A 16,781-nucleotide genomic window follows, 5' to 3' on the forward strand; every position below is an offset into this window, starting at 1 on the left:
AAGAAGAAATGGGACAGAGAAAAGGAATTAATGGTTCACTGCAGAACTTGTTTGTTTGATGGAAATGAAAGCAAACCTACAGAGGGTTGAATTCAAACATACCCCAAAAATTACAGTTAAAAAATTGACGTGAAAGGCTAGTCCATTTTGCTGAAATGTCATTGCAGTAACTCAGAATGGTACTTACTAGTTTGTATGGCCTCAACATGGCTTGTATACATGCCCATAATGAGATGATGGATGGTGTCCTGGAGGCTCTCCTCCCAGATCTGGACCAGGGCATCACGGAGCTGCTGGACAGCTGAGGTGCGACCTGGCAGCATTGGATGAATCAAGACGTGGTGTTCCACAGGATTTAGCTCAGGTGTAGGGGGTCAGTGACTGGTATCAAACCTTTCATCCTCCAGGAACTGCCTCCTTACTCTCGCCACATGAGGTTGTACTAGGAGGAAACCAGGACCCAGTGGGGCCAAGGATTTTATCCGACACACAGAGCTGTGGAAAGCTGTGCGCCCCTCCATGGGTATGCCTCCCCAGACCATCACTGGCCCACCAACAAACCAGTCATGCTGCACAATGTTACAGGCAACATAATGTTCGCCACACTTTCCTGCTCTCATCTGTGAAAAATCACTGGGTTCCAGTGGTTGCCAACTCTGGTATTCTATGGCAAATGCCAATCTGGCTCAGCAGCCAGGCAGTGAAAATAGGGCCCACAGCCCACACTCACCAAGTCTAATTGTTTAGTCAGAAACATTCACACCAGTAACGAGCTGGGGGTCATTTTGTAGGGTTCTGGCAGTTCCTCCTTGCACAAAGGAGCAAATACCGGTCCTGCTATTGGGTTAAGGACCATCTACGCTCCTCTCCAACTCTCCTAGAGCAACTGCCCGTCTCGGGAAATTTCCACCATGCTATTGAGCCTGTGCTGGGAGACACAGCAAGCCTTCTGGCAATGGTATGTATTGATGTGCCATCCTGAAGGAGCTGGACTACCTGCACAACCTCTGTAGGGTCCAGGGTCTTTCATGCAACACTGAGCTAAGTTTAAACATAATTCACAGAGCATGCAGCTGGACTCTTACCTCAGTTGGGCTAAGATCCAAAAGGTCCTACACAGAAGAAATAAATGAAAAAGAAAATGCGTCCACTTAGAGGAGACGAAGCTCAAACTCACGTTTGTAACACAAAAACACAGAAAGCATCAGGAAATCCTTTAAAAGTCTCCACCACCCTCTGAGTGTAGCAGGGTGACTACGGGGTACACGCCTCATCACGTGCTTTCCTTACACTTCAACTCAAACAGAAGTTTTAAAATGAATTAAGAAAGGAAACAGGTCTTACCTCTGCAAGACAACTCTGAGTTTCCCTCAAATGGTATTCACTATCATCATTTCAGTGACTGCAAGACGACACAGAAAATGCAGAAACCAATGAGACCGTGAAAATCTCCAACGCACGCACACAAATAAAATAAAAATCAGCCAATATCTAATAAAGAGCTTTATTCAGATTTTAAATAGATTTACAAACCATAAGAAAAAAAAAGAAAAGAAAAACGAGGAAAAAAATATATCAAGTGATCGTCAAAATATCCACATGTGCATATCAAGGTAGATTGTAAACAGTCCTTTGAAGCCAAAAAGTGAGACTGCCAGGGGTCAGGTTCACTCAGCTGGAAAAGGGTTTGTTTATTGGTGGTTGTTTTGTTTTTTTCCTGAGGTTCTTGTTGTTTTCTTAACTGCTGGGTTTCCCTCAGTGAGGCTGCCACCAACCAGAGCTCAGAGTGTGGGGAGCAAGGACGATAAAACAGTAGTTTGACCCAAAAAAAAAAAAAAAAAAAAAAAAAAAAAATCCCATTCTCACAAACCATTACAATAGAGAGGCAGGGGTTCATTCATAAACTATGTAACAAACACTGATCAATTATACAGTAATGACAACTCTGTGGCGTAAACAGTAGCGGGTAACGATCCCTGCATGGTGTGCCGACTCAGTTTGGCTCTGTTCAACTTTTCCGTTTCATATCTGTGTAACTGGTTCATATCTTTACTCAGTCTTATATGAACAACAAAAGGGCTCTTAACAATAAAGTCAATACATATAAGAGAAAACATTGCAGCCTTTACCACAAATTACAAAGAAAAAAACCAACAACCCTGAAAACAGAAAAGCAGCCCCCCCCCCTCCAAATGCAGCTCAGATAAAATTGAGTTAAGAGGACATTTTTCCTTGGACACAATCCCAACCCTTATAGCAGGTCTAAAACCACAAACACATCATAACAGCATGCTAGTGAAGAACCACATTCTCCTGTTCATGCTTAGAGATAAACCCCATCCCAGTACCTTCCCATTTTTGCTTTTCTTTTCCACATATTTCAGCTCATCTAAAAAATAAAATAATAAAAAAACCCATCAGCAAGTATTCTCTCTCTCTCTCTCTCTCACTCACACACACACACACACACACACACACACACACACACACACACACAGAGTCAGGATTTCATCAGAAATACTGTTGGGTGGTGGTAACGGGGGTGTATCAGAGCACTCTTGGCAGTTAGGAGAGGGTCTGATGGTGTACAGTAGACTGAAAACAAGACGCCCCCCCCCCCCTCCTTCCCCCATCTGTCTCCATTTTTAATTCTTCTGAATCACATCCTGCATCAAGCTGCCACCCGTTTGCCTTTGAGGTAACAGGATTCATTGATACTGATGAGTCAAAATGGCTGGCGCAAAGAAATATGCCAGTACACACAGCCGCCAGCAGGGGGCGAGCTCTGTGAAGGGCAGTGAACAATGCAACTCTTCAGCTCTGGAGACTTGTGCTACTCAGGAGTTGGGATCTCAAACCACAGACCGACACAGCTTCACATGTCCGTCTCTGACCAAGGACACGTGGCTGGCTTGTGAGACTCGAGCTGGAGTTTGGGACACGCTGCAAAGCTCAGCTTTACTGACACGCTTAAAGCACTGCATATTGAGTAAGTTCAAGCACTGACTGCATAGGTTTGTTAAATACAGTACGTTAAATTTCACGAGCAGCAGTGAGCTGGGCTGGCGGTTTCTTAATGCATCCGAGCCACTAGTAGCGCGTGCTTGTACGACGAAGGCCGTGTGGCAGTCGGTAGAGGACGTTTCTGGGGTTCTGGTCTACATGCCATTCTTTAGTTCAGCTGTTCGATCTTACCTTCCTCACTCACACCTCGGACAAATCTGACAGGTGCCGCTATAAATAAGTTCCCTCCATCAGGAGGGCGCCATTTACACAATATCGCCACCTGAGAATTAAAAGAGCAGGGAGGAGGGGGGGCTGACTGACTCCTTATGCCACTTTCCTCTTGCCTGGCTGACTGGGGTTTGACTCATGGATCCCATTGGACAGTCACATGTGGAATATTAGGGAGTGAGGGAAGGCACAAGAGAGTGTGAATGGCAGACAACTTTCATGTGTGGAGCAGCACAAGCCTTGCGGCTTAAAAGGTCAGAGGTGAGGCATGGCAGGGCTTTGAACAGCCTGCAAACTAGAGTAGAGTCACACACACATCCGGGGCTCAGAGGCGGAAACGACTCCGCTTTAGAAAAAGAAAAAACAAAACAACAACTCGCGCAGACACACATACGCACAGCAGGCCAATTATCCTACGTTAGCTTTCTTCACAAATCTTGCTTTACTCCGACCTGAACCTGTCTCCTGATGACTGTGATTAAGAGCAGGTGTGACCATTCTGCACCAAAATTAACTCAGACATCAGATTTGTTCCACTCAAAGCCTGCAGAAGAAATAGGACTCGAAGCTAAAAGGCTAAGCTAATTTCTAGTAAGTGCAGATCAACAGGAGGTGAGGAAACCAAAACTATTACTTTGAAGATTTCCTGCTGAGTGTGCATATTGTGTGTAACCTTTACTAAGAACAGATAAATAAAATAAAACATGTAAGAAACAAGCAGAAAAAACTCTGTAGCCTTCTTTTCTTCAATGCATCGGGTTTTAGTGCGCACGCTGTGACTGCACATGTAACAGAAGGTGGACGGGGGCTGTGCTAAGTGAGTACTGGGGAAGAAGGGGGGAGAGGGGGATTCAAAGTTCAGTTCATGACAGAAGAGGGCGGTCAGCGGTGGGATGGGGGTGTTGAGAACAAGAACAGCGAGCAGGGGGACGATATCGCAGGGCGGGCGAGGTCAGGAGTCCTCAGTGCCCGAGTCGTCCTCATCATAGCAACAGTCCTCATCGTCATCCTCGTCGTCATCATCATCATCCAGCTCCTCGTCATCGTAGTAGTCATCGTATAAGAGGTTGGAGCCGTCGTCCGTGGGTGGGACTTGGGTTCGGACGCAGTACTCGTCCAACGTGACAGGAACCTTGACACCGTCCCGCTCTGCATCCGCTTTGGTAGCCACCACCTGCTTTCTGTAAGACGCAAGGAAGAAACAGAAGAGGTGAAAAAAATAAATAAAAATGAGGCTATGAGCAAGTTCAGTTGTGGCGCTCTGTTTCTACTGTACAGACAAGCAAACGTTTGAAGTGAGGAGACAGCCGAGTGCGTTTTTCTTCCTTCCTGTACCTGATGATCTCGATGTATTCTCTGTCCTTGCCCTTGCTGTCCCTCCACTTTCGGTACATGACTGAGGCGTCCACGTTGGCGGGGGAGAACGTGTTGGGTTCATTCAGCAGAGAGATCACACTGAGCAGGATGGTCCTGAGAGAGAGGCCGACAGCGGAACGAGTGATTAAAATAGTTGAAGGCAATACAGGATGAGGAGAAGGAAACGGGGCGGAGAGTAGCAAAGATGGAGGTAAGACGAGACAAGAGACACTGAGTGCAGGAAGCAGAAGTGTACAGAAATGGAAAGACAGACATACACAGACAAAAAGAGGGAGAGAGGGTGAGGGAGGGAAGGAGGGAGATGAAGGTCAGGGTCAGACGAGCAGCCTGTTAACCCTCTGATCATCTGCCTCTGCTGCTGCGTTTGACTTTATTGGCCTAAACACAGCTGTGATTAAGAGACCAGTCACACAAACATGCGTGGGCAGTTTGTTTTATCCTCCAAAACATTTTTACACACTCCTCCTGTAAATAATATTAAGCTGCTTTTGTATCTGTCGCTTCTGTCTGCAGCAGTCAGAGGATCCTTTATGAAAGACACAGCCGTAGTGGATTTTGTCTACGCTGAGCACAGAAAAAAAAAGACAACTGAGAATCTGGAGGGACCAAGTAATTCAATCTGTGTCACGCAAATATCAGAAATAAAGACGTATGAATTAAACATCATGTTTGGGTGTTTGCTGCATTTAAACTGCAGCAAGCTGAGAAAAGGCCTCAAACAATCATCCTGTTTTCATGCTACAGGATCTGGACTCAGCCATCTACATTTTCTGCTCTGTAGGCAAAAATGCAGCACTGCTTTTGTAATATTCAGCTCTGAGGCTTCATTACTGTGGACAAAATTGCAGTAAAGAAATTCATTTTCCAAAGTACATAATGTAGCTGCTGTCTTGCCACCACACTTGAGTAATGGTGAAGCTGTTTAGAGGCTCACAAATGTACCCATAGAGCTGGTATTACATCCAGTAGCAAGGAAAGACAACAATGCCGCCCGAATGTAAGAAAATGTCTGTGCCCGGCTACAAACATTGTCTAGCTCCTCCCCTGATCCTCCATGATCAGCATGACTGGCCACGGCCAATGACCTTCTTTAGCAGGTGCACAGCCAGTGCATCTCCAGATCTGTTCAAACGTTCCCACTCTATGATTAAAGCAAAATCCCGACAGACACAAAATGCATTATGCATCTAAATGAATCAATTAAAAATTCATTATGGTCTCGCTACAAGCCAGAAAAAAGAAAAAAAAATCTCTGCAGATCATCATCTTTTTTTTTCTTTTCTTGAGTTGTTCCAGAGCCTGACGTGTACCTGACGTTCTGTGTGGGGTTCCACCTCTCCGATGGCAGCTCACCGCTCTGTGGGTCGTCCACTGGTGGATGAAGGATGGAGATGCACACATCCCCGTTCTAGGGACATGAGACAGTAAACAAGCATGTTCAGACAAGCAGTCACCTTTAAGAAGCGCGAAAAGATTCAAATATTAGGGCTACATGTTGAAAAAAAAAAAAAAAAAAAAAAATCTACTTCGAATCACAAAAATGTCAACGTTTGACAGTCACACTTCTCTCTTTCTCTCTCTTTTTTTTATTTTTAAAATTGTTCAGATTTACCTCGTAGATGTTCGGGTGCCACATTTTGGTGAGAAAGCGGAAAGCTGGTGGAGAGTACGGGTAGTCGATGGGAAACTTGATCCGAGCCTTGGGGTGAGAAAAGACACCTATTAGCAGCGTACTGACAGGACGAGTGTTTACCTCTCTCTCTCTCTCTCTCTCATGAACAGACAAGTTGTGACCAATTTCCCTTGTCACCGCCTGGTAACCATTTCAACTAATTAGTACAACCGAGCAACAAGATGATTGCTTTACCCACAGTTTGTCTTTAATTAAAGACAGTCTTGGCGCCATTTGCTTACATTGTGTAATGGATCTACGCACACGCACGGTCAGAAACAACTGCAAGTCTGAATGATTCTGCAGAAGAAATAAAAGCATGCATGTGTGTGGCTCTCTGTCGGGGTACTCACTGACATAATGCACGCCCTAGGCGTTACTTTAACCATCAAAACCCAACCTAACACGTGCCCCAAACAGTCCTGTGTCAGATAAGCCAAGCCATAATGTTCTCTCTTCCAAGGTCTAAAACTCTGAAGTGGTCCTCAAAAAGATAACCACACAAGTACAGACACAGCTGCCAAGGAGAGAGGGCTTTATTTTGACTGCTTCTCTTCACAAAGCCCTACACTGCAGCGCTGGTGCCAACGCGCAGCAGCTGATTGAAGACCTCCACAATCACGCTGATCAGCGTCAGTCGTGATTGAAAGAAACCTCTAAATACCTACTACAGGGTCAGTGCAAAACATAGCTAATGACAGTGTAATGTAATACGGTGTGGAGGAAGGGAGGGATGGAGGCTTGCAGTCCGTTCAGCTGCAAAGCGCGTGGAGCTTAGAGAAACACCGGAGGCTGAGGGTGGGGGGGGGGTGGTAATGGTGCTGGTATAAAGACATTGTGTTTGTCCTCTCCAGCTGTCACTGCAACCCAAGACAATCCACTACTCACACTCATGTTCTGCCATTATGTGTCCTCACACTGAAAACAACCACACAGACACACACTGTAAATCCTGTGTGGAAGACCACTCCTCCGTTTTCCATAAAGCGTGCCATGGGAGAGACGGTGACGGAGCACACACACACCAACAGGACTTATTATACACGAACGCATCACTCACATCATGAAACCTTCTGACCCCCCCGCCAAAGTCTCTCTCACACACACCCGTGTACATTTGCTGATTCGGCATGGTCAGCTGGTCCTCGCCACAGTGAACCAACTAGCAGGAGAGGGAGTGAACTGGCAGCAGGGGTGTTGGAGGAGCAGTAGTTGGAGGAGGTCGAGGGGGATTTCATTTGAACTAAAGGGGGTTGGGCTCTATATAATTTTATAAGCTTTGAGCCTTCTTTGACCGCTTTGCCTAATTTAACCCTCGAGCATGCAGCCAAATGTTTTATCTGTGCAAAACACTGAGTGACTTGTTGATAGTCACAGAATACTCTGCATTTAAGAGTCTTTGTCATGAAGGAGTGAGTTTGTACATCCCGACTAACAACACAAGATAAATTCAGTCAGCCTGCTTATCCTAACCTGCGCTCTCCATATCATAGCAGGGCAGAGAGGAAGTGTTGACAATCCTGAGAGAAGAGGGCCTGAAAAAAATAAAACCCCCGAGTTTGACCGGCCTTGCCAGATAACTGGCGACCCATCAGAGTGCAGAGTTCAAGCCAACATTGTACACATTACAGCCTAGCAGCAGTGCAACACATAGCAGCTAGCCAGGCGGGCGGAGGAAGGGGGAGGAGGCCATACAGCAACAGTGATTGCTTAGTTTTTAGTCCAAAACAATATAAGCAGTAAGATCATATCAGTCCCCTGGCTGGAAATGGGGCAAAGGAGACATTAGTTTGTATATTTTGGAAAGCTGGCCCTCCGTTGCTCCCCCTTTCCACAGCATGTCCATAGATAGTCAAATATCTGCTGTAATTTAGAGCTCAATAAATAAGCTGACAGTGACAGCATTTACCGGTAAGGATGTTTTAAATAAACCACACTAATCATCAGCAGCCATTCAACAACACTTTCGGTCACAGTGAGAAAGTTCTGGGTTTCAATCTCCTGGTCAGGTGGGCCTTTTGGGAGTCAGCTTTGCATATCCACAGCCAAAATGCAAAGACTAAAGCACAGTATGAACGTATGGGGAAATATAGCTTGTAGCCTAAAGCACTTTCAGTGGTAACGTAGACAAAAGTGTTATGTAAATGCTCCTTCATTTTCATCTGTTCTGACTCAACAGATAATACAAGGACTGGTTTTGGCCGAGTGTGCCGAAACATCCTTCCAGTGCCCGTTTTTCCCCAAACAAACAGTGAATGAGTCTCTAACATGCTTCTTTAAGATGGTTGCAACTACTTCACAGGACATATCATGGATTAAAACTAGAATTACTCCCCAAACCACCATTAAAATTTGTTTTACACCTCTGGCAGAGAGCCTTCCATCTAAGCAGTTTCATCCAAATCTATTCAAAGCCACCGAGATACCGTGAAACCAAAAGGTGATGAGATGTGGAAGAAATCTGATACTCTATCCAACTGTGGGGAAGTTCAAAAGAAGAACACAGCTCTGTGGTGAGACAAACTCACCCTGCCCGTCAAGAAACAGCCAAATCTGTACGTCTGAATAAATAAGTTGAATCAATATCTCAGTTTTTAACCTCGGGCTGAGAGACCCATGTGGCAACCCTTCCCATAAAATAGTCCCATTCATCATAACCCTGCGAGCCTGAGAGCAAATAAGAAAGCAGGAAGGTAGGGATATGCATTAACAATAATCATGAGCGAAAAGGAAAGAGTGCGATTTCACATTGCAGCTTAGCAAGAGGCTTCAGACTGTTTTCCTGTTCTAAAACAGCTCTTTGACCTACCTTACATATGACTACCTATTATACAGCTGATGGCTGCAGATGGATGTGGATAGAGGAGATAATGCATAGATGAGGTAAAGAAGTGGCCCAAGCAAAGACAGGCTGCTTGGTTGGCTTATTTGCTCTGCAGCTGTGAGCCGCTTCAGCTCCAAACAGACAGAAGATAAGAAACACGGGAGGAGAAGGAGCGAGGACACTGCAGCAGGGTCTTCGATGCCCAATATCAGCGTTCTCTTTTCAAATGCATCTACGGTCCTGCTCCGAGTCTTTACCTCAGTCTCTTCCCATACAGCTGCTCAACCAAGACGTTTACCCAAAACAGAGTGCTATTCTCAGAGTATCTGTTGAAATATGCTGGTTTGCATGTCATGCCTGATAATTGGCCCGAGAAGCCAATTAACAGCCTTAATTCTCAGAAGGAGATTCACTTTGAACATCTCATCTGAGAAGCTGACAGGAAGTGCAGCTGATTTCTCTTTTGCCAGGCAAACCCCCCCCCCCCCCCCCCCCCCCCCAAAAAAACTTATAAAACACTCCCCTTGTTATTGTTGCATCATAGACAGTGAAGATCAGTTTCCTCTTTCTATGAAAATCTTTGACTGTGACCTGAAAAGCTGCCTCGAGGAAGGAACGAGTCAGAGAAAGAGCACGCCCACCCTGCCGATAATGACAAGCGAGGCGAAGTAAATCAGGTCAATGCAAAGACCCTGAACAGAACAAATCATTCTGCTCTCCCTGTGCACCTCTTCACCGTCCCCACAGACCTTATCCTTTCTCACGCATATGCAGGACAAGGAAAACGGCCCCGGCACCGAGCAGATTCCACACAGCACGTGCAGATCTGTGAGACTAACAGGTTCAGATCCAACAGACTCCCCTTTCTCTTCAATTGTTTTTAATTCTCATCCTTCTGGTTGTTGCAAACTGTAATACAGATATATTTCAAACAACTCTTAGGTGATCTTAGCACAAGGACATTTCAAGAAGCCCACCGAGCCACGTCTCAGAGATGATTATTGCACCAGTGGCCCAAACAGGAAGAGGAAGAGAACACACTGCCAGGGCTTCAGGGGATGGTTATAACCGTCTACCAGAGCCTCACACTCACTTCTGCTCACAGCAGGCTGCGCCTTCAAAGCGGGGGGGCATTGCAAGGAAAAGGGCTGTGCCTGCTCTTGATCTGGCCCCTTCAATATTCCCTGTTTTTTGGAGGGTTTTTTCCTCCCCTCTACCCTGCTCTTGTTTCTCTGTGACACAGCCAGAGAGGGAAACATGACTCCAGCAGCTCAGCCAGGCACACTGCAGTCAGGTTAGGTTTTTTTTTTTTTTACACTCTCTTCTATTGCTACTGCAAGGCTAACAGAGAACATGTACAAATTCTGTAGCATATTAGGAAGGTGCAACTACAAAGTCAGCTTCTTGATCGCAAACAGTGTCTGTCATCTGATTGTCAAGTGCTTTAAAACAAAAACAGACAGGCCCGGGCAAAAACCAAAGGGCAGCTCTCCTCTCTCATAACAGCTGTGAACATGGGGGTCTGTCAGTCGAGAAAAACGCTTGACTTGAAAGATTAAAGGTATTTTCTTTTATTATTAGCTGCAGATCCCTCATTTACACTATGACCTCAAGTAAGAAAGTTGACACAGCCCCTCCACCCAACCTTCAAAAGACCTGTGCCACTTGACACATAGTGAGAGATCTACAAGTCACCACAGGAAACTTTCCTGCGAAGCATAATTAGATGACGGTATCTGTGGACATAAATAGTGAATGCTGCATCTTTTGCTGCTTTTGAAGTGGAGGGCAAAAAACAAAAACCTCCTCCTGGAGAGTACAGAGCTACGATCAGTTCAATGCTTTAGGTTATTCCAACACAGAGGTATTAGAGGCAGTACAAATATACAGAAATGTAGCAAATGGTGAACTAACTATTTTGTTTCAGGCAAAGTAAAAATGTCTCTGTCATACGACTTGGTGACCTGGCCGACCCCGCCTCATGTCAGTGTGTTCTAGAAAACGTTTGGCAAAATTAAAAATGTCTGGGCTGTTTCACTTGTGGCTAATGGTTACGGTTTTCGGCAGACATCAAATGTACTGCCGACAGCAAAATTAAACCCACAGCTTTAAATACACTTGTGGAAGTGGTGCACTTTGTGATGCAAACTGTAGTGTTTGCACGTGTTCAGGGTGGGACAATAGCTTAAAGTCCTTACAGAAGCAATTCTTGCCGCACTAGCCATCTTAAAAACACTGATTGTTAAAGCCTGAACTTCAGTGCTCACCTGCACATAAAACATTGCACTTTTATATTTGAACCACCAGTCAAAGGTGAATAAAACTAATTCCATCTGCCTTCTTGCATCAATTCGGGACTATTTGAGTGCAGTGCCTCTTTCATGACGTCTCTGACTGTCACAGCTGTTAAACTTTGCTGAATTTGTATTGTGTCCATGTTCTGTAACTAATTTTAAAGGACTGCAATTCAAGTTCAAATCATCAACAAGTCGCTGCTCACTAGATAAATCTGTGAATACGCAAACATCTAAAGTTCTGCAGCAGTCACACTCGATACGTGATACTATGCTTCCTATGATTTGGGCTGGTGAGTAAGCTGTTAAAGCCGTGGAGTGTTTTTAGCTGTGTGACTCAAATCTTATCCCCGGGGACAAACAGATGTGAGGAGAAAGAAGAAGAAGAAGAAGAAGAAAAAGCAGAGTGAGAGAGTCAAACACTCATTACACTCAGTGTAATCTACACACAGTTTCCTGCACTGAGAATATTTTTAAACTCTCTGCATTACCAAAGTTTTCATATTTAAGCCTCACGGTGCAATATTATCACAACACTTCACTCCTGATACCATATTAATGCAACTTTTAACATTTTGCAAGGTTTAACATTTATCACCTTTTTTTCCAACCGCAAATTACATCCTCAAACTTTGTCAGTTTTAAATAAGATAACACTATCTTGCTTTAGTTTATCTTTTGCTGCGAAATGAGATCGTCAATGCTGCTATCAGTCTGTGGTTGAATGGGGTCAAGTTGCCAATACGATGCAATCAGTTTCTGATAATACAGCAATTACTGTGATAAATTGTCAAAAAAAAATAAAAATATCACACACATATAATTCCATTTGCACTTAGATCTTGGCCGTTTGCCTGCATTTATAAATTAGACATCAATTATTTCTGAGAGTGATTGCCGTCAGTACAACTCAGACTGCAAACATTTGCAGAAAGAGTGCCTCCTTTAACCTGTGCAATCACCTCGCCACCAAAACTGGTCGTGAGCGTGAAACACCATGAGGGTACGGGCAGCCTAGTCGCCAATCAATCGGTTGCAGAATGTACAAAAAAAAAATGCAATCACCAGACAGCCACCGTTTTTATGCTTTGATTTGTAGTTGCAAGAAGGTTGCGGCCCTATTTCTACTCCTGTGACTGAGCCATTAGCTTAATTAGGAGATAATTAAGTTTGTCCAGTGTTGAATGGTTTTTCAGTTGAGCTGATTTAATGCAAGCTTCCTCAGCTAACATTATCACAGGATGGTGGAACATGAGATGTGCCCTCTTGTTTCCAGTATTCCCAAAATATTTGATATCATTTAAGAAAATATCAATATTTGGTGTCCCTGTATCACTTCAATACTGCCACAAAAAAATACTGATGCTATGCTGTATTGATTCTTTCCCCCCACCACTACTAATTATCAGTCCTTTTCAGGTAGTGTCGTTAAATCCCCAAGCACACCTTGACCTTTCTCAGCACCTAGTATGGGAACCACTGCTCTGGCCAACTCAGCTGTTCATGTCCCAAGACCACAGCTTACTACAGGCCAAAGTCAGTAAACGTCAGAGTCTCAGAACCTAAATGGATTCCTCACATGAATACACAGAAATGTCAGCAAATGGGTGTTAGCACCAGCGAGTATATGAAAGTCACAGGTCATGGTCAGCTTATCATTATCAGGCACTGTGTGTTTACTTCTGCACCGTGTGTTTACTAAAGCAACCAGGACAGTTATCTAATCCTGTGTGAGTGACACTTCAATACGTCTCGGTCCACTCTGTGCGTGCCCGCCTGCATGCATAATGTGTTCGTCATGGTGTGCCTTTTTCAAAGAAACACCCATGTGAAATAAACGCCTGAGTCAGCCAGGTTGCACGTGACGTCCGTATCAGCCCCGCTTCAGATGAACAGGCCTCACAGCGAGTCATAACTCTTTGTTTGTTTTGGGAACACCAAAAAGAGGTGGTTCTTTCCCTCTCCTCTTTTTTCCCCCCTCCCTTCTCTCTTCTGAATATTGCAAACTGGTCGGATAGAAACCCAGCACAGAACAATGAGTCACAGCCATGCGGCAGATTTCACAGCCAAGCTGTGCATTCCTGGCCCAACAAAGGAATCCTGTACACGGCAACCACACAGACCCACTGAACACCGTCTACGGGAGCCTGGTCGGGCCCCTCCGTTTGCGCTTACAGGCTTTAAAAAGAGCAGAGGCAAAATGAAGACTGCTTCTTAGGAACTGGAACTACAAAAAAACCTCAGGACAGCTGAAGGGACAGTGTGCAAGAAGGGTGGTGTTACATGAGGTCTGCAGACAATATTAATCATTTACAGCTTAACAACTGTTGTATGGATACAAAACAGGCTTAGCATTGGGAGGAAATAAAACCAAGTCATTGTAAAGCAATCGTGCAGAATTTGTTACTTTGCTTTTCTGCAAATTATATTCGGGTTTCAAGCAAACATTATTGTGCCACGTCAATAAAAGGCTTGTCATCTGTTTGTTTTGTTTTTTTATACACAGTAAAAAAAATTAAATTAAATAAAAACAAAAAAAAATCTGAAGCACAGCTACTTGGGGCTTTATTGCACTAAACATAAACAAAGTAATGAATCCAATCGCCCTCCAGGATGAGCATCACAGCACCAAAAACAATGACTCCAGTGAGTTGCAACGTTTGAACGTTAGAATTAGAAAACATGACATGCCAATATAAAAACTTGTACTAGAACTTTAAAACACTACTTAATGGTCAGTACTCAGGGGGTTAAAGGGCAGAGAAATGGCACACTCAAACATCAGCCGCAGAAATCTTCTGAAGACGGAAATACGATGGCGGCGGTTTATAATCAGCACAAATTCTGTTAAACAGGAACAAAACCAACGCATCTTTACTCTCAAGGGAGGAAGTAGACGAGAAAACAAATTATGAGTCACTACACAAGTTAGACAAGTTAAGGCTGGAAGCCATTTAGGTTAGTACCATGCATGTATGTATGGTACATTTGAATAACCAACAAAAAAAAGTACTCAAGCCAGGGCTGCTAAATTGTAATGATGAACACAAAGAAAAGGATTGAATTAGCGAGATAGATGATGAGCTTAACTATCAAGGTAGTGCTGGAGGCGGTTATGCTCAACAACCTTTTGTTTCAAGCCAACAAAAAAGTAACTCGGGCACATGTCAGATCTGTAAGAGACCTAATCTGTGTTTTGATGGAAAAATATGCCCAAGCAACAAAGTTCTCATGGAGTCTTGTTGGTTTAAAGTTAAACAAAGAAGTATTTGTCACAATAACGCTAAACAGGGGGCAATTAGCCAAGTTAACGTTATTAACTATTACCTGCTGCTGGTGGAAACGGTTACATGAAGGGTGAGGTTGGTCGCTTGGTTGCCCTGTATGATCAAATTACTGAAATATACAGTAAAACTAACCAGTTAAAGAACAATAGACGGACTGCTAGCTAACATTAGCCACTCACCTTAAAATAACCACCCTCGTAGTGTGTATTCGGGGGTCCGAATATCGCTACTTCCCAGTTGTACAGGTCCGACTCGTCCACCAAAGTTATTTTGAACCCTTCGACCGGCTCATCTTGGAGACTTTTCATCTCCAACATTAATGCTTTTTGGGAACTGGCTACATGATGTCTATTCTGAGCCATATTCCACGGCGATTTTTATATAAAAAAAATATATCAGCGACCCACCACAGCTGTGACTGCGAAGGACAAAGCTAGCTCGTTACAAACAACAGCTAACAGTAGAAGAACGGCGCTCGTCACGCAGGAACGGTTGGTTTCCGTTTGTGTGCGGTGCCAAAACGCGGCTGGGCTTTATTTGGCCGGAGCTGGTGCGCCTTCCTCTCTGTTGTTGTGAACAATCCAACGGAGCCCCAACGACCATGAACCTACCGTTATCAAGTCGAAGGCATTACTTGCCTTATTTCCGGTGACATTCTTCAAAATAAAACTCTAAAGTATCAGTAGCCCATATCAGACAGCTGTGACCCCCCCTGAATTCTTATTTTTTTGCTAATTTTTCAAACTTGTCTGTTTGAGATCGTCAAACAAATTTGTGATATTATGTCATTAATAAAAGTATATATTTATCATAGTTTAACCCATATAAATACAAAACAAAGTTTTTAAAATATGCTTTCATTTTTCAAATCACAAGAGCAGTCGCCTCAAGGCACTTTATTCTGCAAGATAAAGACCCTACAATAGTACAGAGAAAACTGTAACAATCAAACCACCTCCTGTGAGCAAGCACTTGGTGACAGTGGGAAGGAAAAAACCCCTTACAACAGGAAGAAACCTCAGGCAGGGGTATCCATCGAGTGGTTGGGGGTGAGAGAAGGAAAACGGAACAACACAAACATTTGTGTTTGTGCCAGAGATTAATAATAACTACTGATTAAATGCAGAGTGGGGTGTAAACACATAGTGAGTGAATAAGGTAAGTGAAGAAGAAACATTCAGTGCATCACAGGAAGCCCCCAACTGACTATTGGCCTGTTACAGCATAATTAAGGGAGGAGTCAGGGTCAGCTGATCCAGCCCCAACTAAATGCTTTATCAAAAGTTTTAAACCTTGAAAATAGAAAGGGTGTCGGTCCACGGAATCCAATCTGGGAAATGGAATTGACCTGGGCGACTTGCTGTAAATGATAGACCCATGAATTCTGCTGTCTGCCAGAAAATCCTGAAGGAGAATATCTCACCAAGTCCACCTTTGAAAGAAAAATTAAAGTTTTGATTTTGTGGTTGCCTAATCAAAGTCCAGGTCTGATAAACTTACTTTCTCATGACCAAAATTCCTCCACAGCAGTGTGAAAGACTCATTGCCAGTTTTCACAAATGCTTGATTGCAGATCTCACTGGCTGGCACAAACAGTTATTAGGTTACTAGCTCTTTCACACAGGGCAGGTTTGGATAGCTTTTCTCCTTTAATAAATGAAACCATCATTTAAAACTGCATTTTGCATTTGTTTAGCTTGCCTAACATTTCTTTAAACTGAAACATGTTAGTGAGACAAATATGCAAAAAAAAGAAAGAAAAAAAAAAATCAGGAAGGGGGCCAATACTTTCTCACAGCACTGCACAATTTACCCCTCTCTCTTTTGACCTTTACCCTAGTTGCACTCTCTCAGGTAAACAACTTCTTAAGACCTTACAGTTAGGATGTTCATTGTTTATGATGAAGGTAGAGTCTTTATTTTTAGGTTTTGTGTCGTTTAATGTACTTCTAGTTAAACATACATAAGTGTCCATTTTTGCTTGCTCTTAGAGAAAAATACAGTTCGAATCGCGAGCTTTGTTTTGAAAGTCTATACCGGAAATTCATTTTGATCTCGGTTATCTTTGCTACCGAAAGCTTTTCAGCCTCCTC

General features: G+C 43.8%; 1 protein-coding gene across 2 annotated transcripts; it reads right to left on the reverse strand.

Moving 5' to 3' along the window:
- Window positions 1-1,490: 1,490 nt before the first annotated feature.
- cdc34a (cell division cycle 34 homolog (S. cerevisiae) a) lies at window positions 1,491-15,321 on the reverse strand. Of its 2 annotated transcripts, none has more exons than XM_076880060.1 (5): window positions 14,868-15,321; window positions 6,224-6,310; window positions 5,922-6,019; window positions 4,570-4,821; window positions 1,491-4,415 (listed from the first exon to the last, which is right to left on the reverse strand). In XM_076880060.1, the coding sequence occupies exons 1-5, from the start codon at window positions 15,048-15,050 to the stop codon at window positions 4,187-4,189; spliced, it is 849 nt and encodes a 282-aa protein (XP_076736175.1). In that variant the 5' UTR covers window positions 15,051-15,321; the 3' UTR covers window positions 1,491-4,186. The 2 variants fall into 2 exon arrangements, with proteins under 2 accessions (XP_076736175.1, XP_004555026.1); XM_004554969.4 differs by having other exon boundaries at window positions 4,570-4,704; window positions 14,868-15,315.
- Between the last annotated feature and the right edge of the window lie 1,460 nt (window positions 15,322-16,781).

Source organism: Maylandia zebra, linkage group LG23 (genome assembly GCF_041146795.1).
Source record: "Maylandia zebra isolate NMK-2024a linkage group LG23, Mzebra_GT3a, whole genome shotgun sequence".
Taxonomy (NCBI): domain Eukaryota; kingdom Metazoa; phylum Chordata; class Actinopteri; order Cichliformes; family Cichlidae; genus Maylandia; species Maylandia zebra.